The sequence below is a fragment of the Psammomys obesus genome, unplaced genomic scaffold (genome assembly GCF_907164565.1).
Source record: "Psammomys obesus unplaced genomic scaffold, mPsaObe1.curated_primary_1811, whole genome shotgun sequence".
Classification (NCBI taxonomy): Eukaryota; Metazoa; Chordata; class Mammalia; order Rodentia; family Muridae; genus Psammomys; species Psammomys obesus.
The window spans coordinates 3,199,217-3,221,433 of NW_026596095.1; the positions used below are offsets into that span (position 1 = coordinate 3,199,217).

The 22,217-nt window shown below is 37.2% G+C and overlaps 1 protein-coding gene across 2 annotated transcripts in view; it reads left to right on the plus strand.

Annotated features, from left to right (window-relative positions):
* Positions 1-22,217, plus strand: part of Olfm3 (olfactomedin 3) — a 218,535-nt gene that overhangs the window by 181,929 nt on the left and 14,389 nt on the right. For both annotated transcript variants that reach the window (XM_055628307.1, XM_055628306.1), the window contains 2 exons: positions 2,227-2,382; positions 7,099-7,318. In XM_055628307.1, coding sequence (XP_055484282.1) covers positions 2,227-2,382; positions 7,099-7,318 — 376 coding nt within the window. The remainder of the gene's footprint in view (positions 1-2,226; positions 2,383-7,098; positions 7,319-22,217) is intronic.

The window sequence follows — 22,217 nt, forward strand, 5'->3', positions numbered from 1 at the left end:
AAACAGACAGGTTGGACATGAAGGAGGACTAAATATCAAAACAGCAAAGGAAAAGGATATAGGAAAATTGGCTTGTCTGGCAAGAGGTAAAGAACTGAGGCAGGGAGTTCTGACCAATGTATCAACCATGGTTTATAGCTAACTGCTATGTGCATTAATTATTGTAATTTTTCCTGTTGGAAAAGTCTGTCTCTAAACAAATTATCAATTTGTAGTTCATTTGTGTTTTTTTTCAATGAAAATAGCTTTTGTTTTTACTAATTACTAAGTAATACATACTTATTTAAAAATAAATGAAAGTGCACATTCATTTATCTCAAACAAAGAAATACTTGCAGCCTTATCACCTATTTTGCGCTCATTCTTTGTGTATTACCTAATGCAAAAACAAAAAACAATCCATTTAATTAAAATGGATTCATTGTATACATTGTATACAATGTATACATTGTATACATACACACAGGTCTTTCCTCTTTCAGAAATCTAATATTAACAGCCTATATAAATATATGTATATTTCTAATTCTTCCTTGTGCATTTCTTCACGATGTTTTTTAATACATTATATTTTATTATATTTTGCATGTGTGACTGTGTTTGATTTATGACAAAGGATTAAATTTTGTAAGAATGTTATGCTTAACTCTTACCAAAAAACAACCCTTCCCAGAAAAATGGTGCCTCTCAAGCTTTAAAAGTCAGTTGCAGCAATCACTTGGGAATCTTGATAAATATGCCAACTAATTGGGATGATGCCGGGATGCAACATTTTTGACAGGCTTCCAGGTGAAGACAAAGTTGTCATTCTGAAGTACCAGAAGTGTGGAGATCCATCTTAGTTTTTAGAATAATTTGTAGTTATACTATTCTTCATTCAAGTGCTTCCTTCTATTAGAGGCTTCACCTTTATTTTCAGGGTTTTGCTACCACAAAAATCACAGCAGCCTTTCTTTAATTTCTGAGCTCTTTCTAGGTCACCTATTTCCTACTTCTAAACAGCCTGGGGCTCAATGAACCTGGGCTGGTGCCATCAGCTTAACATGTGTTTCTGCCTGTCCATAAGGTACTTTGTGGTCGCCATTTCCCAAGTCCCTCGAACATAAGTGTTGCAACTTAGAAGGTATTTCAACACCTCCAGCACTTGTCTCGGTCAACTCACTGTCACCCTCCGAGTACTTTAGAACCATCACGATGTAACTGCATCGAAATCAACATGAATTGATAACAGTTTTCAGTGATCTCATCTGGGGGACGTGTAGTCCAGGTTCCTTTCTTCTAGAACAACAGAACTGAGCAGAGACACTTTGATATAGCAGAGGCAGAATACAGTTTGTTAGGAAACAATATATTTCTGAGGAGAATGAGGGTTGGAGTAAAGAGCGGCAGTTTAGTAGCTCGGTGCTCCATTGAACAAAGGATACAGGCTTTTTTTGCTACACAGACACTGGGCTTTTTGGAGTCATTTGCGTTTTGGGTTCATTTGCACCTGTATAGGTTTTCTTTCAAATGTTCTGTGACACTTAGCTCTGCAAAATAGTTCACGCATTGTACAGCTCTTAGCGTTTTAAAGCTCTACTCTGGGGTGTATATTAGTATTATTACAAACAATAGATCAGCTTCACACAGTCTGACGATGTTCTGCACCTGCTGTGATGGTGGAATTGAGAGGTAGAGAATAAGGGACCCAGCCTTTCTCTCTGCCAAGGGTTTTTTTCTTCCTTTTTTTCACATACTTTTGTTCATTATTTATGAAGTCTCCACGTCACTTTCCTCCTCAGTCTTCTGCCTCAAAATGCTTGAACTCTAACTCTGTTGGACTTGTAAGTATCATATATTGTTGCTAAGTACTCCTGATATTTCAGAGGTAAGAAACAGCTTTTACAGGCACATTTTATCTGAACACTCGTTATCTTGGGATATTATATGCTTATGAAGCCTAGAAATGAAAAAAAAATTAATTTTTTTCTAATCTACTGTCTTCTTGCTTATTTGGTCATTTCTAATGTTGCATAGCCAGTTGCTATAACATGCATAGGTATTTCTTCGCTGGATTCTTTGAACATTTATTGTAAGGAATCTTGTTGAAAATGTGACAGGCAGACATTCATTTATAGATTTGGCACTTCTATTCTTTGTGCCAATGACATTTGGATATTTTATTAAAGATTGCAAGGATCCATAAACTGAGAATAACACACAACCAATTGACATTTTTTTTGACAGGTGCAGAATATGTCCCAGTCTATAGAAGTCTTAAACTTGAGAACTCAGAGAGACTTCCAATATGTATTAAAAATGGAAACCCAAATGAAAGGGCTGAAGGCCAAGTTTCGGCAGATTGAAGATGATCGGAAGACACTAATGACCAAGCATTTTCAAGTAGGTGTGAACACTGCAATCTTGGCAGTCCAGCGCAATAGGCAGTTAGCTAGCATGTAACTCAGCTGGAAATAATATTACACCTTGGTCCATGTTTACAATGTTCAAGACTTGCTGGGGCCACAACGATGTCATCACCAAGAAGTGACCGTGAGCAGTCAGGAACACATAGAAGATGATTAAAATTAATAAAGAAAATAAAGGTGTTGCCCATCTTGAGACATGTGGGTTTCCGGGTAGAATTACAGGTACTTTACTTTACTACCTAAGACAAGGGGGAATCCCCAGAAAACATTAATAATTTAGTCATCAAAGCTTTTTCTAATGAATTTATGCTCTGCTGAAGTGAGAACTTCTGCAGGATATAAATTATTGAAAAAGGCAATAATACCATTGATAAAAGGATTTTTTAAAGGATGGTTTTCTCACTTTATACAAATGAGTTCTTTTATAAAGCCTGTAGGTGGTTTAATGCCAATTATCTAGAAACTAGAAATGAGAACATGTGTTGAGCTTGGCATACTTTATTAATGATATGTGACAAAGTCACTCATTTAAAATAATTTATTAGTCTGATAATGTCAACTTGAGCCTCTATTAAAGATTATTTATCTGTCTTAAAAAGCATAGCACAGAATTTCAAAAACCTTAAGGTTGTCCATAGATAGCATCTTTTTCCCTCTGTCAATTAGAGAATGAGGTTCAACCCTAATGTGAAAGGAGTGAACTGAATTTAAGCTTGTGTTCAAGGATTTGAATACATTGGAAACATGTAGATTTAGTTAGTTGAATTAATCAGAGACAAACAGAATCCATGCAAGGCACATTTTAGTGAAATAGAAGTCTTCATGGTTTGGATTTTTTTTTTTCTGTGGCCTCTGGAATATAAGGACAAAGGTATAGATGACAGACATCAATACAGAATGAGTTTCAAATGAAGAAAAATAAAATGAAATTTGAAAATATTGACAAGAGAGAAAGTTGAAGTGATAATCCATGGAATTTGAGCTGCAAAGAGACTTAAGCAAAATCAAAAGGCTTTTTAAAAAAGGAATGAATTAGAGCCAGTCCTAGAAAACATAACACACTTGAAAATTATAGGGAAAAAATGTGAGCTGGATTAATGAAAAATATGGGAAAATTATAAACAGGGAGAAATATAAAGTTTTAGATAGTCAACAAGAACTCACTTTGCACATAGACTCTGTGAGGAAGGGCCAGGCCCTTCTTGGAAAAATGAAACACAATGTCCTTCCTTGAAAGTCAACTAAGAGGGAAACAGACTAGGCTCAATGGATGCAGTGGCATCATTTAAGAGCACAGAGGGAAGAGTGATTGATTGTTCACTGAAGATCTATAGAATAGTTAAGAGATTTGACAGTGTTCAGGAAAACCATGTTGGGTATGGCCTCTTCTCCCAAAATACTAAATTCCAGAGAAGAACTAGAATTTCAAATGAGTTCCAGTGTCAGCTTTCAATGATCAGAATTATGGTGTATATGGTCAAGCAACAATGTGAACTTGAAGCTGTGTCATTATCAAAGGTTGTAAACACTAAGCGTGGGAGAGAAGAGAAGCACTTCCAGAAAGGACAGCAAGAGAGGGCTGGAGCTCATATTTTTTGTCAGAGGACAAAGTAGTAAATTCCTGATAAAAAACCAAGGGACTGTGTAAGCTTCCCTGGGTCAGCAGGAGAGGATTAATATCCAGGACACACACACACACACACACAAAGAAAGCTGAGAGAAGCCAAAATTTTTTTTGTTCTAGTATATAGAATTTTGTGTAGAAAAAGTCATGATGTCAATAAGAAAACTGACTTTTCAGAAAATTATATGATCATGATTTTGAATGTCATAGTTCACATAATCCAAGAATATTCTGGAAATAACAAAATCTAACTATTAGCATTAATAATGATAATTACACATATCCACAGAAGAGTTAAGAACACTTTTATATATTATTTAGTTCAATCATCATAACTATCCATAAGGCAAGCAATGTTTTACTGTTTTTATCCCTATCAATTAAACTAAAGCACAAACTATGAGTAGATTTTCAAGTACCTGATTATAGATTCAAATCAACAAACTCTAGCTCCAAACCTGTAGGACTGAACTGATAAGCTAGTTTCCTGAATTAAGTGATGGCAACTGGAGTATTGGTTTAGTTGGTAAATTACTTGCAATGCATGCATAAGTACTTGATTTCAGATCCCCAGTACACCATGAAACTGTGGCAGGGCTTGAAAGGAGACACACCTGTATCCTTAGCATTGGGGAAGTAAAAACAGACCTGAAGCTTGTTAGCTAGATAATTTAGCCTAACAGTGAGACATATGCAGGAAATGATTGAGGAAGACACTTGACAGCCACATCTGGTCTCCACAATGGTACATCTCACACACACAGACACACACATATATACACACATACACATGCAAAGTCACACACATGCATACCCACACATATGCCACACACATCTACACACAGAGACACACACACATACAAACATATGTGCGCACATACATGTATACAGCAATATACATGCCAAAATTCTCACATTTGTGAGCTCACCCCACTGCACCCAAATCACACTAATAATCAGATGTCGAACACGTTCTTGTAAAACACATTTCTTCACTGAGTTACATCATAAATCATATTTCTCTCTAGATGCTGAAATAATATATGCTAGATGTAGACCATCCTAAATCCAAGTGTACGTGGAAAGTTTACTCTATAAAAAACTCTCTGTTGCTGTAAAACTTTCATCTCTTGACAAATACTGTCAACTTTTCTTTCTATGATCTTTCAGGTAGAAAGCTAAGTTAGCCCTTGTAGTGAGACCAAGATACTCAGGTAATTGTCAGGGCTACACAGTAGAAAGTAAAATTCCAGAAGGTAGTAGCAAAGTCATATCTATGGAATTATATTTTTATTTTCATATATATGATATTTACCAAGCCCTGCTAATAAATTTCCAAAGTTTCAAAATTGATTGTCAGAAGTCTAGTAATTTTTGAAAGAGTAAACATACTTTTTAATTCATCAGAGAAAAGGAACTTCCAAAAGTTTAACATTAGATTGCTCCTTTGAATACACACGCAGTAAAATGTAAAGGGTTTCACAGTGGCAATTGCTATAATTTTCAGCAAATGGTATGAACAGAACTCTTATCATTAAAATTCTAATGAAACAATTGTGTCTCCCTTTAGGCATACCACAAGATGCTTAAACTGATAAGCCTATTTAAGATGATCCTTAAAATAAGCAAGGCTCTGCAGTTCTGCTTTTTGACTTCAATAGTTACAAACCTTTCTCATTAATAAGATCTTTTATATCCTCCAATTCAAAATGTACATGCAGAAAAATTCAGATTCCAAGGTTTGTAGAGCACATAGAAATCCCCCACCAGAAACACAAGCCCATTAATCATGGCAGCAATGGGATCTCCTGCTACTCAAATGTATTTATAGAAATAACATTTTCTAAGTGTACTTTAAAAATGAAATTTTCAATTCCTTAAATAATTAAGCACTATGCCTTCTGATAGCACCTATGGGTTATCCTCAAATGATCACACGTTTGGAACTCCTTCAACAGATTTTATCATGTGCAATATATTCACAGTTAAATCAAACTCCTACAATATTTTTGTTGTTCACATCTACCAAATTAAAGGGAAAGAACTATGGGTGACAAATGCAAAAGTTGCAAATGAAAGTGTAGGTAACTGCCCTATCCTTTGATGATTAGGACTAGGGGACATTGATTGACAACATACACGCTTGGTCTCTTGACATAAAAAAAAAAAAAAAAAAAAAAAAATCACTGTTTGAGTCTTGAACAGCACTGTGCAACTAACCCAGCTGCTGTGTAAGCTATGCACTCTGTTCTGTTAAGGAGTTAATTCACTACATTGGTGGATAAGCTATTCTGCCTTTTGTAATAACATCTAAATTATCTCTGCTTTAAGACAAATGGAGACAAGAGTGTAGCTAATGATTCAAAATGGAAACAACAGCGTATATCTCTCTCCTCGAGCTTTGGGAAGTTTTGTATGATTTATCATGCAGTTGAACTTACCTTTCTAATGAGGTTGTCCTAAGATGAATATTCCAAAGGACAAGGGACACATGAGCACAAATAATAGAAACAGTCTTAAATTAAAAAAAAAAATCAAAAAGGTGGTCTAGAATCCAAAAACAGTCCTTTATGGAGTTCTACGGCATAGATATTGTGGAATAATATACTTTCACTACGCCTCATAAAAAGGCTGATCTCTTTCCAGTATTACTATTCACTACATCACTACAGAGTGGATCATATCTCTGTTCCCTAACTAGATGATATATTATTCATTTTATAAAACACTAGCAGAAAGTAAGATAATACAAAAAAGCATAATTACTATGATAAGAGGGCTTTTCTAATTATGATAAAGAGCAATTTATTTTAAAGCAATGCATGTAACCTTTTAAAGAGAGGTTGCTGTGTTGACAAGCTGAGATAGTAAAATTTATTAGCAAGGATCACATGGCCTCTTACATTATCAAAACCTACCTCATGTCAACCAAAAAAAAAAAAAAAAGAAATCAATGAAGAACTTTGAAGCTATTTCCATAAGTTACTTTTCATGTCAAAATGCGAAGAACATAGCTCTTTTTTCTGTTTTAAATGACACTTAGAAACATTCTGCTGCTTTCTCCAGGAGTTGAAAGAGAAAATGGATGAGCTACTGCCCCTGATCCCAGTGTTGGAGCAGTACAAAACAGATGCAAAGCTCATCACACAGTTCAAGGAGGAAATTCGGAACCTGTCTTCAGTCCTCACTGGGATCCAGGAAGAAATCGGTGCCTATGACTATGAAGAACTGCACCAGCGGGTCCTCAGCTTGGAAACCAGGCTTCGTGACTGCATGAAAAAGCTAAGTGAGTAGGGGTTGTTTATTCGCTTAAGTCAGGAAGGCTGGTTTCCATGAAGACTGTATCCTTACAAGGAAGGAAGTCAGAGTGAATGACATAGTTACAGAGAGTCAGGCCTGAATTACAGGGCCATGGGTACCTTAGTCACTTAAGCATGGCTGAGAAATGTTGTTTAAGCTTCTGTCATGCCAAGGCTATGAAGTTTCAGAAATGCAAGGAAATGCCTGTTGAACATAGGCAACTGTGTTTGCAACAGTACTGGATGGAAGTTTTCTTTTCCTAAATATGAGATGACCAGCCTTGCTTGGCTGGGGAAGGAAAAACTTTCTTCTATTTTTTGTTGTTCTTATGTTTTGTTTTAATGGATTTTTTTTTGGGGGGGGGTGTTGTTTGTTTGATTGTTCTATATTTGTTTGTTTTAGTTGTTGACAGTAAGGAAAATGATCAGGAGAGAAATTCAAAACCAAGCTTTCTCAAAGTAAATAAAATCTTTCCTGCAACAGTTAAAAGTCAAGAGGGGTAAAATACTTTAGGTAGGTTATTTGAAGCTAAGGAGTCCTCAGTGGATAAGTATAAATGTTTAAAATAAAATCTGAATGGTCACAAAAATCATTTGGACACCATTTAAAATGTAATTCAGATGATTAAAAATAAGCCTAAATACAGAATGTTTCATTAAGTGAAAGTTACAACAATCACCAAATTAAAAACAAAACAAAACAAAAAAAACCAGGCATTCCCACATCAGAGGATGCACTATAGTCATCTCAGTTTTCCCCAGGGAATCACAGAAGATTAATTAAGAAAAAAATAATGTGAATCCAAAGGCTACATAAATGCATAGAAATTGTTTCTAATTGAAAATTATTTGCTTTCATGCAATATATTCTGATGACACTTTTCTCCTTTCCGAACTCCTCTCAGATCTTCTCCATCTCCCTGCTTACCCAACTCTGTGATCTTTAAAACAAACAAACAAACAACACACAAACACTCAAGAAACACATACACAAACACAAACCCATAACACTGGAAACCGAAATATATACACAAAAGACCAACGAGACAAAAGAAAAACCCCAAATACACTATATACTATAAGAAGACTACACAATTATCATTGAGTTAGTTTTGTGTTAGTCAACTCCACCTGGTCTTAGGACCTGTCTTGAAGTGTGCTTAATATGCCCAGTAAGACTCCATTGGTGAAGACTAATTTTTCTTTTGCAAGTGGATAACAAGTTTAGATAACTTCTTGGTTAGCTGTGAGAGCCCATGTCTACATCTCCCTAAAACTTTCTTAGATATCCTGGCATCTTACCATCTGGTTCACAACTCATGAGCGCCTTCCAGTGCATTTCTCGTATCCCACCATTTCCTCCCTACCCAAGCAAGGACACTGAGCTCGTAAAGGTTTACATCTTAAAGTATGTCAGTGGTGTTCTTGAGCAATTAATAGATAAATCATGATTCATTCGATTTTAGGAATCAGTTCTCTGTGTACTCTCCGATGTTACTGAGATAGGTAAATAAAATAGCCTACTGTGATTAAATAATGCTGCACATCTCCCAGAATATGCAGCTTAAAAAAAAAAGAACAATCCATATATAGCTCTCTACTCTCCTCTGCTTCTAATGTTTCAATTGTATTTGAGTAAAAGAATGTTAATCTAAGAAAATAAAAGTTCCTCCTTTTTATTATTCTTAAAATATGCATATTTTTTCATGGTATCCTAAGACATAAGGACTTGATCTAATACATACATATATATATATATATATATATAATATTGTATTATATATGTTATGTTATATATGCTATATATATTATAATTTAATATACAGATATATCTTAAATACACTAGATATACCATTGCATAATGGTGGTATATCATATAATCATGTATGCCATCATACATATAATATTATTTACTATCATAAATCATTTTATTCATTTCTCTCATAGACCACAAGGTCTGAGACAAATGCAATGAATAAGTTTCATTAATTAATGTTCCTTTTCTTTTCTTTATTTGTGTGCAGTTATTTAGTTTGCAGTCCTGGAAATCAAAAGCAGGGCATTGTCTATGTTGAATTTTACTATGCTGATGAATGTTCTCTAGCAGTCACTAGGCTAAATGACATCAGTATTCATGTCTCTTCCTTAATAAGATATTTGCACTTTGCTTTAGCTGAGATGTACCTACAAAGCATTGAAAATGAAGCAGTACCTTAGTATGCGTGTGGCACTGGTTCCAGAGCTCTCACGAATACCCAAACTCAAGATTGTAAATCCTCTTTTCTCTCTCTCTCTTTTCCCAGATGGAAGGCTCTTTTAAAAAATATTTTTTATTAATTACAGTTTATTCACTTTTGTATCCCAGCTGTAGCCCCCTCCCTCAGCCCCTCCCAATCCCACACTCCCTCCATCCTTTATTTCCTCCCATGACTTTTTCCCAGTCCACTGATAGGAGACCACCTCCTCCCCTTTCATCTGACCCTAGCCTATCAGGTCTCATCAGGACTGGCTGCATTGTCTTCCTCTGTGGCCTGGTAAGGATGCTCCTGCCTCAAGGGGAAGTGATCAGAGAGCCTGTGACTGAGTTCATGTCAGAGGCAGTCCCTGTTCCCATTACTAGGGAACCCACTTGTACACTGACCTGCCATGGGTTACATCTATGCAGAGGTTCTAGTTAATCTCCACAAATGATCCTTGGTTGGAGTATCAGACATCAGACTCAAAAAAAAAAAAAAACAAAAAAACAAAAAAAAAAAAAACCTGGGCCCAGATTTCTTGGTTCTGTTGCTCTCCTTGTGAAGCTCCTGTCCCCTCCAGGTGTTTCTATCTCCTCCTACTTTCATAAGATTCCTTACACTCTGCCCAAAGTTTGGCTATGAGTCTCAGCATCTACTTTGATACCCTGCTGGGAATTGCACTGAAACTGTAGATTGCTTTTGGCAGGACGGCCATTTTCACTATGTTAATCCTACCGATATATGAACATGGGAGATGTTTCCATCTTGTGATATTTTCTTCAATTTCTTTCTTCAGAGACTTTTTTTGGAAACAGGTCTTTTACATACTTGGTTAGAGTCACTTTATGTTATTAGTGGCTGTAAATCCTCTTATATGAAATAGTATGATACTTAACTATAACCTATGCATTCCTTCCCGTATGCTTTACAGAATTTCAAAATTCTTTAACAAATTCAGTGCAATTCAAATGCAATACAGATATGATTTAGGAAAAAAATGACTTATGCATGCTTTCTACAAATGAAATTGTTTTCCAAATACTTTTCATTTTTGGTTGGTTGAACTGGAAGATGTGTAACTTATGAAATTTAAGAACAGGAGGTAGTTATTTTATACTACCTCATGAACTCTTTCTAATTGTCAGCGGTATTGTCTCCTAGTCACTTAACATAAAGACCAGTGCTACTAGAAAAAATAATCTAATTTTTTTGGGTTTGTCTTAAAAAGAATGTGATTCTTTCCTTTCCACTATTTAGATCAATTAACCACTTAGTGGTCATCTCTGGACAAATAATTTTTAAACAGAGAGTTGAATTTGTAGATGGAAGGTAGATATATGTTATATGACTGATGATAGATAGGCAAATAAATAGATGGTAGATAGATAGACAGACTGACCGACAGGCAGACAGATACATAGATGATAGGGACATTGAGAAAAAAAGATACAGATAGATGGTAGAAGTGTACATATGGGTATGTTATTGATAGGTGGATAAATGGATATCATGTATATATACATATCTGTAGATAGAGATAGAAACAGAAAATACAGTGTATAATTTCAATGTGTCACTGGGTTAGGATTTGATTAAAATATATTTGATTTAGAATCTGCATTTCTCAACGTTGGTACAAGATGGATGAATTCATCTCTGAGAATCCATTTAACTGTATTACCATTGTTATTGTACAAGCACCAGAATATTAACACATCAGACCATAAAATCTTGGGATGGAGGAAAAACAGTAATTAATTATCAATGTGACCATTAACACAAAGGGTAGAGGGGAAAATACCATGAGTTCAACATTCCAATGAATCTAAAATCAACATGCTATAATGCTAAGACAGAGAGAGGCCACAAATAATTTATACTCTAGTGTAACAAGCAAGAAGGCTCATTCATCAGTCGTATCTTCACTCTTCACAAAAGCTTCTCAACACACATCTGATTAGCAAGGGTAGAAATGAAATGGAGAGTGAAAAAAATGGCAACAATTGTGAGTACATTTCTCTCAATTTTCTACCCTAGTGGAGTTAGTTATAAGTAAATGTCACAGGGCACATCACAGAAATCTAAAGACTGAAAATTAAACCAGCTTGCCTGACTTCAAGGACCCTCCCAAGCAGTAAACAAGGCCCCCAGGGAATCACAAATCCTGCAAAGTACTAAGGCACTATTCAGCGAAGAATTAGAGGTTGGGAGAGAGTGGAAATTAGACAAATGCTTCCACAGCAATGCACCCTGGTGGCCTGAGTAAAATACAATGATGCCTTTTCCAAAGTATTTCACTTTCCTCTGAGAGACTGAATAGAATGAAGTCCCTTGCGCTTAATTAAATTGTATCAGATTTCTCGAAATGCAGAATATAATTATATGCATGTGAAAAATTTTCAGAGAAAGCCTGGTTAAAACTCTCACACACCCTCTGAGACCACCAACAGATATTTAATGGAGATTATAACCTGGCTTTTCAGCTTGCCAGGCCCCCACCGCACCCTATTCCCTCTTGATGCTTTTATTTTTAGGGCAATGATTTGGTGCCCTCTAGTGGAGTCATTTGAGGTCAAGGTGATGTCTTACTATGGAGAATTTGTTTCTAACAATGAAAACCAAATTTTCAGCACATATGTTTGTCTCCATCATATGTTCTGGCACTTTGTAAGAGACCATATCTCTGTGGTCAACAAGCTCAGCTGTAAGCAGGAACAGCAAGCACATAAGTACGTACTTCATCAAGACAGAGTGCCAGCTGCTTTGACAGTCAATATGCCAGCTGCTTTACTTTTGGTTTAATCCCTGAAAGAGCTCTGGGTTAGGCATCAGTACTGATGATTTACAAGAAAAGCACAAAACTTCCATATACTGTTAGGATTGTAAAACCTTTAAGGCCAAGCCACTCTTAATTGAAACACAGATTTCTTTCCCATATGTAATGTCTTTTCTATAACAGCTAAGAAATTGTTTACGTAGCTCAGAAGATGTAATTTAATGATTAAACTGCTATCTATCCATCCATCCATGCAATTTATTGATTAAACTACTATCTATCCATCTATCCATCCATCTATCCACTTGTTGTGATACTTTCTGGAGTGAGTCTTTCTGAAGTCTGAGAGTCATTCATTTCATTATTTCCTGTAGCTCACTTCTCGCACACAATCACATCTTCTTGCTCCCTCTTTACACATTTCCCAAAACTGCCCCTTTTTGCATCCTCATTTTCACCACCCAAATCCAGAGCAGCATTGATCATGTTTCATGGAAACTGCAATGATTAGGTTCCTTCTTACTTGGTTCAAGTGAAGACAGTCCTACTCCATCGCTCTCAGTGTTTATTCACATCATTCCCAAACACAAATTGAGGCACATTGCAGTTGTATTTGAGGGGTTTATCTTTAAAGTGAATCCAGACACTTCTGCATGACCTGTGCTAGTGGTGTGGATACAACGTGATTCCCCTCTCCTCTCCTCTCAACTCCTCAGCATACACCAGTCTCCTGCCCAAGCTTTAACCATTCTTGTGTTTTAGTTCCCTTGTTGTGTCTATTTTCACACTCCTGGACACTGAAATTCTTCATGTTACCTCAAAGCACTCTTTCTAATTTACTACTGAAATCCTAAAACTTTTCATTACACACAAAGACATCAGCCTTAACTGATCGCACCTGCAAGAATTTGCATTCCTTTGGCATGGTTTTCTCGATCCTTTCTTCATTACCACAGAGCACTAAGCCTATTCCTAAGTTATACAGGAAAAAGAATGCATTTCTTTTGTGGTGTGCTGTGGTGTGTGTGTGTGTGTGTGTGTGTGTGTCTGTGTGTCTGTGTGTCTGTGTGTGTGCGCACGCACATGTATGTACCTTTAAGGAGTGTTGTTCACACACTGAAAGTACTGCTTTTGTTAAGGACTTGCCTTGCTTTAGTTACTTTTTGGAGACACAAACAACATATCTCAAACAATATATGGAAAACCAGTTTATGCAAAGGTTTGATGAGAGAATTTTTTATTAAAATAATTTCTTTTCAACTCACATTACAAATATGGTGTGTGTGTGTGTGTGTGTGTGTGTGTGTGTGGTGTGTTTTTACAAGCCAAAGAGTTCTTGAGGAAAGGCAGATTACAGAAGCATTTCATTGATTCCCACCTGATTTTGTATTGTGTTGTTATTGACTCCTTTTATTTCTACAATGGCAATTTCAGCATTTCACTGTAAAATACCTAATAGTTTGCTCTATGTAACATTTAAAGGAAAAAAACACCAAAAATCTCAGATACTGTAGACATTTTAAGAAAGTTAAACTTTGGCTCACTTGGGTTAAAAAGCATGATTTTTCTAATCCAAAATCTAATGCAGACGATTTTTTTGAAATTTAATTTTTATTATTTATATTGATTAGTGTTTACTTACATTGTATCCCAGCTGTAGCCCCCTCCCTCATCCCCTTCCAATCCCACACTCCTTCCCTCATCTCCTCGCATATGCCTCTCTAAGTCCACTGATAAAGGAGGTCCTCCTCCCCTTCCATCTGACCCTAGCTTATCAGGTCTCTTCAGAAATGTCTTTCATAGTCTTCCTCTGTGGCCTGGTAAGGCTGCTCCCCTCTCAGAGGGAGGTGTTCAAAGAACCAGCCACTGAGTTCATATTAGAGACAGTCCCTGTTCTTCTTACTAGAGAATCCACTTGGAGATTGAGCTGCACATGGGCTACATCTGTGCAAGGGTTCTAGGTTATCTCCATGCATGTTCCTTGGTTGGAGTATCAGTCTCAGAAGACACCCCTGGGCCCAGATTTTTTGGTTCTGTCGCTCTTCTTCTGGAGCTCCTGTCCCATCCAGGTCTTTCCACCTTCCATTTCTTTCATAAGATTCCTTACACTCTGCCCAAAGTTTGGCTATGAGCCTCAGCATCTGCTTTGATACCCTGCTGGATAGAGTCTTTCAGAGGCCCTCTATTGTAGGCTCCTGTCCTGTTTCCTCTTTTCTCTCTCTTCAGATGTCTGTCCTATTTGCCTTTCTCAGTGAGGACTGGTCATCTTACCCTGGGTCCTCCTTCTTGCTTAGCTTCTGAGAATATGTTTCTAGGTTAAATGTAAATAATGTCAAATAAGTGACCTGCAGTCATTTGCCAGAATCTACCATACATACTCTAAAATTGTAAGTTTTGTCATGAAATTATCTGGGATTTTATTATACTATTCATTCAGTTTTAAGTTTAAGTAAATTTCTCCTTTAAGATATATTTTAAATTCAAGCTTATATTAGAAAAGATAAATGAAAGAGTTGAAGTACTTTCTTAAACAACTAAGGTGATGTAGCGTTTTCTGAGAAAATGAGTTATTAAACACACATGTGTTTGTTCTTATCCTCACCCAAGGTTTATTGTAGCTACTCCAGTTCTTTCCACTAGCAGCACAATTGACATGCACAGACATAAGAATAAACTTGAAATAATATAAGTAGTCTTTACAGGGCTTCCAAAGTATGATCAAAATAAACTCTTTATGAGAGTTTTAATAGACTGTAATATCAAGTCATGTGTATTTCTTAGTACATTAGTTTTTCACTGGCCTTAAAAAGAAAAAATATTTTATATCCATGGATATATTTTCTGCTCTATCTAAGTTATATGTGTGGCTTTTGCTTAAAAAACTAAAGCTATAAGATCTTAGACTAACCTAAAATAAAGCACATTCACATGCTAAAGAAATAAGAAAGGAGAACAGATATTTGTGCGTCAATGATTCCAACAGCTTCTTCATGCTGCATCCTGAATAGCATGCAGGATCCTTTTCCTCAATGAATGATTGATAATTATCGATGGTAACTGATATTGGAAAGATGAATGCATAAAAGTCACCAGAAGAAAGAAAATGGCCACTTTCCTCAATAGCCTATTCAGTGTATTTTCTAAATGTTATCAGTGCTGATATTTCCATGGGTCTCACTGCAGACAGAGGGGAATAACAGAAAAGAATCAATGAAGCAAGACTCCACCTCCCTTTTCTTGCCATGCACCTTTATGGGAACATTTGTCTTCCAGGCATTTGGGGAAAATTATCTTTCCTGTCTAACTTCCCTTGTTCTCTAGAAAGTGAGAGGAATGTGAGAAAGACAATGATTCATTTGAACAAAAGCTAGTTTGGGAAACTCATGAAACAAAAGTGACTGTTATTTTCCCCCACTGTCTCTGTTCCTTTAGATTGTGAAGATGCTTATGTTTCTTGACACCAAAACCCACAAAATTATAACCGGGAAAGCAGCCAGTTTCATAAATTCCTGCCGTTTTAATTCTACTGACTTCATTTGACAAGATAAATTTTACCCTAGGAAATCAATGACCAATTTAAAGGAAGTTTCTCTTGGGAAGTAATCAACACGGAGAGCTCATCCCAAGCCGAGTTGTTTGCTTCCTGTGGTGGTGACTACTGCATGGCCACAGTGGTGACTTGTCATTTATTTAATTTTTGTTGGTTGGATGGGCCATGACCACAGACACCACTTTCTCCTCCTCAGCATATAAAAGCTTCTTGACCCCAAATCAATGTAATGCCTGCCCTTAGCTAAAATAAGGAGATATCAGACTTTAGAACATCTTCTCCAGAAAGTAAGTACATTACCCGCCATTATACAGTGATTTCAGCACGTGACCTGCATGAAAAACCAGAGTTGGCAGCTTCTGCCTTAGTGTCCGAAGTACACAGGCAGAGGCTTTGTTTCTGTGTTTGATTTTAATTAATTCAAACACACATTAAGGGGTAAATGTAGGCATGGCTACTCATAGACTAAGTAAAATCAATCAATATCTACTTGTAGATTTCATTTATTTCATTATGGTCTTTTACAACTTTCGTACTTCCTCTCTACCAGATGGCCCCTGACTTTAGTAAATGACAACAGAAATACTAGGATCTCATGACAACAGAAATTACTAGGATCTCATGCTTCCCCCCCCTTCTTTTTCCTGAAATGACTTGTCTGTTGCTGAAATTTGGTTTATAGTGTTTCTCAAACAACTATCATTCAAATTATGATTCATCACTTTCTGCATGTCACATGACTTCTAGAGATTTCTTTGCACTAAATACCATAGCAATTTCTTTGAAAGTGTTAGCCATCAAGATGAGATTCTGCACAGGTCAGGACCACAGTCTTCTGAATAAATGTTTCACTTGGTCCAGTGGTGGCTTTTTTTCTTGATTAAACTTTTATTTGTTTATATTAATTGCAGTTTATTCACTTTGTATCCAGCTATAGCCCCTTCCCTCCCTCATCTCCTCCCATTCCCCTCTCCAAGTTCACTGATAGGGGAAGTCCTCCTCTCCTTCCATTTGACCATAGCCTTTCAGGTCTCATCAGGACTGTCTACATTGTCCTCCTCTGTGGCCTCACAAGGCTGCTCCCCTCTTGGGGGGTGAGGAGGTGTCAAAGAGCCAGCCACTGAGATCATGTCAGTGAGAGTCCCTGTTCCCCTTACTAAAGAACCCACTTGGATACTGAGCTGCCATGGGCTACATCTAAGCAGGGATTCTAGGTTATCTCCATGAATGGTCCTTGATTGGAGTATCAGTCTCAGAAAAGACCCCTGTGCCCAGATATTTGGGCACAGTGGTGGGTTTTTAAAGAAAGATTCTTCTTAGAATTTTGACCAAGAGTAAACCCAAATTTTAATTCTTCACTTATTTCCGTTCATCTTTCATTTGTCCCTAACAGGGGGCTTTGCTCTATCCTGAATGCATAGCACAGAAAGTATAGTATATGAAAAGAATGAGAAATTTCTTGTTTTCATTAATTTTTTAACAAAGTTTATAAGGGTCATCTTTACTTTATTGACTCAGAAAAGCACTCAAAACTGTAAGTAGGTGCTTCCAAACCATATCCGCATGCTGCTTTCATCAGTTTATGTTGATTTTTTTTTTCTAGGTTGCCTTCAGCTTCATGAGTGCTTTCAGTGAACAGTGAACAAGTATCACAACACAGACACAGACACACACACAGACACACACACACACACACACACACACACACACAATTCTGGGCCAGGGGCATGGAGGTGTACTTTTTATCAGACTGAAGCTATACATTTAGCTCAACCTGAAAAACAAACAAAACAAAAATTGATTAATGAGAAGATCAAGGCATAGTAAGGTTGCTTACACGGGTTTCGTAAAGACAATTTAAACAGGCTGAACACATGGTAGGAAAACAGATTGAGTACATAGTTTTAAAGGTCTCAAGGCATGTTATTAACTCAGTTGCATGACTGTGAAAAAGTTTATTTTCTCAAGTCAAGAAGTGTTTTCAGGAAAGGCTACTCCCACAGCTAAGAATTCATAATATATTTTTCCATATTCCTGATAGCTTCTTCCAGAGATCCTCTGCCCGGACCCCTAGGTGCTTATTTGTAAAGTTCTGTTATGTCTTTCTTTGTGTATCTCCCTCACAAATATAATATATCTTCAGGCCTTCACTATCATCACAACACTTACAAATGTCCAAACTGCTTCTCATAGGGGCATCTGCTATTATCTATCTATCTATCTATCTATCTATCTATCTATCTATCTATCTATGTACTTTCTCACCAGATACTGTGTCAAGTCATGCACAGTTTAAAACCACCTTCACTGGAGTACTACTGACACATTTTTCCTCTTCTTCCTTCTTGTCTCTTTACCTGAGTAAGTGGCAGTAAATTCTGCCCAAGTGGGCAAGCCCCACATTTGCATGCTACACAAGATCATTTTTTGTGGGGGAGGAGAGAGTTGGGGAGGTGATTGTCTTTTTTTATTTAAATTCATTTTTTTTACAGTTTGTTCTCATTACATCCTGATTGTAGCTCCCTCCCTTGTCTCCTCCCAGTCCTACCCACTCCTCTTTTCTCCTACTCCTCTCCTCTCATCTTCAGAAAGAGGGAGCCCTCCTCCCCTACCATCTGACTCCAGCCTATCAAGGCTCATCAGGACTACCTGGATTCTTATCATCTGTGGCCTGGCAACCTCCATGCCCCCCAAACCAGTGGGAAGTGATCAACAGAATCCATGTCAAAGACAGCCCCTGATCTCCTTACTAAGAGACCCACCTGGTGACTGACCTGTCTATTGGCTACATCTAAGCAGGGGGTCTAGGTCCTCCTCATGCATGCTCCTTGGTTGGCACATCAGTTGCTGCAGACCCACATGGGCCTATATTTTTTTGGATCTTTAGGTCTTCTTATGCAACTCCTGTCTGCTCTAGGTCTTTCTATTTCCCCACCTTTTCCTACGACTCCTTGTACTCTGCCCAAAGTTTGGCTGTGAGTCTTGGCATCGGCTTTAATCCTATGCTGGGGTGGAGTTTTTCAGAAGATGTTTATGGTTGGCTCCCATCCTGTCTCTCTCTTCAATAACTTCCTAGATAAGATCATCCCGAGTGAGGTAACCAAAGGCCAAAGGCCAGAAAGACAAGCATGGAATATACTCACTTTGGATATTTAACCATATTATACAGGATAGTCATACTACAATCTGCAAACCTAAAGAAGCCAAAAAACAAGGAGGACCTTAGGGAGGATGATTAATTCTCATTCAGAAGGGAAAATAGAATAGACACTAGATCATTCTTAATTTATTTTGGTTTTCTACTTTCACATCTAACCCAAAATCTGTTCCTATCTACTCTACCCTCAAAATCAGACACCCAATATACTCAGTTCCCTCTGTCTGTCACTGCTTTATATCCCTCACCCAAACAATGCAATAACTCATAATGTTTCCCATAAAGTAGATAGAGTTTTCTTTTAAAATTATAGTTCACAAATATTTTGATTTGTTAATGCTCCCTTTAAAAATATTCTCTGATTTTAGATCATATCTACAAAAAGATTACCAATGTTCATGTTGGTTTTACAACTTTCATGATATGGACTGTTCTTTAGTCAATCTCAGATCCCTTGGCAGGAACACATGCAATAGTTAATTTGTCTAAAGTATCTATCTGAGTACTGAATACCATTCTAAACATTTAGCATGTATTCCTTATTTAATCTTTTTAACTGTGCAGTGAAAGTTATTTGATCACCTCTGTTAGCCATGAGACAATAAGAAATTAAATTGCTCAAGGTCTGCAAAGAGTAAAGATACTCCAGATCAAAATGTGGTAGTTCCTGTAACCTACAATCTCCTATGCACCATTTTAAGATACTGCCAACACATGCTGCAGAAGATGTGGAGAAAGGGGACCCTCCTTCATTGCTGTTGGGAATGTAAACTTGTACAACCACTTTGGAAAGCAATCTGGTGCTTTCTACAACAATTAGGAGTAGTGCTTCCTCAAGATCCAGCTATAGCACTCCTAGGCATATATCCAAAATATGCTCAAGTATAAAACAAAGACATTTGCACAACCATGTTCACAGCAGCTTTATTTGTAATAGCCAGAATCTGGAAACAACCCAGATACTCCTCAACTGAGGAATGGATACAGCAATTGTGGTACATTTATAGAATGTACCACAGGAATACTACTCAGCAATTAAAAATAAGGAAATCATGAAATTTGCAGGCAAATGATCATCCTGAGTGAGGCATCATAGAAGCAGAAAGATACACATGGTATATACTCACTTATAAGTGGGTATTAGATATATAATATAGGATAAACATACTAAAATCTGTACACCTAAAGAAGCTAAGCAAGAAGGAGGACCCTGGGTAAGATAATCAATTCTTACTCAGAAAGGCAAACGGGAGGGACATTGAAAAAGGAAGAAAACAGGGAACAGGACAGCAGCTTACCACAGAGTGCCTTTGAAAGACTCTACTGTGAAAGGTATCAAAGCAGATGCTGAGACCCTTAGCCAAACTTTGGGCAGAATGCGGGGACTCTTATGAAAGAAGGGGGAGATAGAAAGACCAGGAGGGGTCAGGAGCTCCAGAAGAAGAGCAACAGAAAGAAAAATTCTGGGCACATGGGTCTTTTCTGAGACTGATATTCCAACCAAGGACCATGCATGGAGATAACCTAGAGCCCCTACACAGATATAGTCCATGGCAGCTCAGTCCCCAGGTGGGCTCCCTAGTAATGGGAACAGGAACTGTCTCTGACATGAACTCAGTATCTGGCTCTTTGCTCACCTTCCCTTGATAGGGGAGTATCCTTACCAGGCCACAGAAGAAGACAATGCAGCCAGTCCTGATGAGACCTGATAGGCTAGGTTCAGAGGAAAGGGGAGGAGGACCTCCCCTATCAGTGGAATTGGGGAGGAACATGGGAGGAGATGAGAGCAGAGAAGGTGGGATTGGGAGGAATTGAAAGAGGGGACTACAGCTGGGATACAAAGTGAATAAAATGTAATTAATAAAAAATTAATTAATTAATTAAAAAAATAAAATACTGCTTTTTCAAACTGGCCTTCTAAATGTTTGAGCCACTAAATCGGTAATATGCTAACTAAACTAAAGCCCTAAGTAAACTTCCCTTTAATTCATGAGTGGATGTCAATTTATTTCAGGTTACATATCAAGCTAGACATCTTCCCTACCTTGGTGGAGTTTAAAATTTTAAATTTATGCACTTATTTGAGATTAGGAGACTTAAAGACACACGAAAATTCAGTTATACTCTATTTAAAGTGTGCCTCATAAATTAATACTACAAAATTAGTTTCCTCAAGAAATGTCTCTCTGGATGAAAAATTATGGTGAACTGAGGTCAAAAAAGGGAAGACAGAATCAAATATTGCATATTTTGAATCACTAGAAAGACGGGAAACAGTGAGTAGATGCTGAACATGCAAGTTGATGATAAAGAGAAAATAACCCAGAGAAGAACCAGGTAGCAAAGAATACATTTTGTGAGTGCCCATGGAGCTTCCTTGGTGAAAGAATTGATTTGAAATATCGGTCAGGATGTTTATCCCAGCAACAGAAACCTACAGCTCTGAGAGGAAAGGGCTTGTTAATTTTACAGCTTTCAGTCTATCACTGAAGAAACCAGCACTTCAGTTGTAGACAGGAACCTGGAAGCAGGAACCGATTCAGAGACCATGAAGGAATGCAGCTTACTGGCTTGCTCCCCATGGCTTTCTTAGCCTGATTTCTTACACACAGGACCATCTGTCTAAGGGTGGCACCACCCACAACAATCACTAATGAAGAAATGCCCCACAGGTTTGCCTGTCAGAGCCAGTAGGATGTGCGCATTTTCCCATTTGAGGTTCCCACTTCTCAGAGGACACTAGCTTATTTCAAGTTGACAAAAATAACTAACTAACTAACTAAATAAATAAATAAATAAACAAATAAATAAACAAATAAATAAAATAACAACAATAACAACTAACCAGCACACTTGTTGATGTCTGAATGGTTACCACCTGGGGATGTGAAAGGTTCTTCCATACCATAAAGCAGAGATTAGAGAACTGTTTGTACAATGCTCACTTAAGAGAGTTTTGTGGAACTCTGACTTTTTGAGAGCTGATCTTTTTGTTGTTGTTGTTCTCTGTGTAGTCCTAGATGTCCTGAAACTTGCTCTGCAGACCATGCTGGCCTCAAACTCAGAGATTCACCTGCCTCTGCCTCCCAAGTGCTGAGATTCCTAAAAAAAAAAAAAAAATAGATAGATAGATAGATAGATAGATAGATAGATAGATAGATAGATA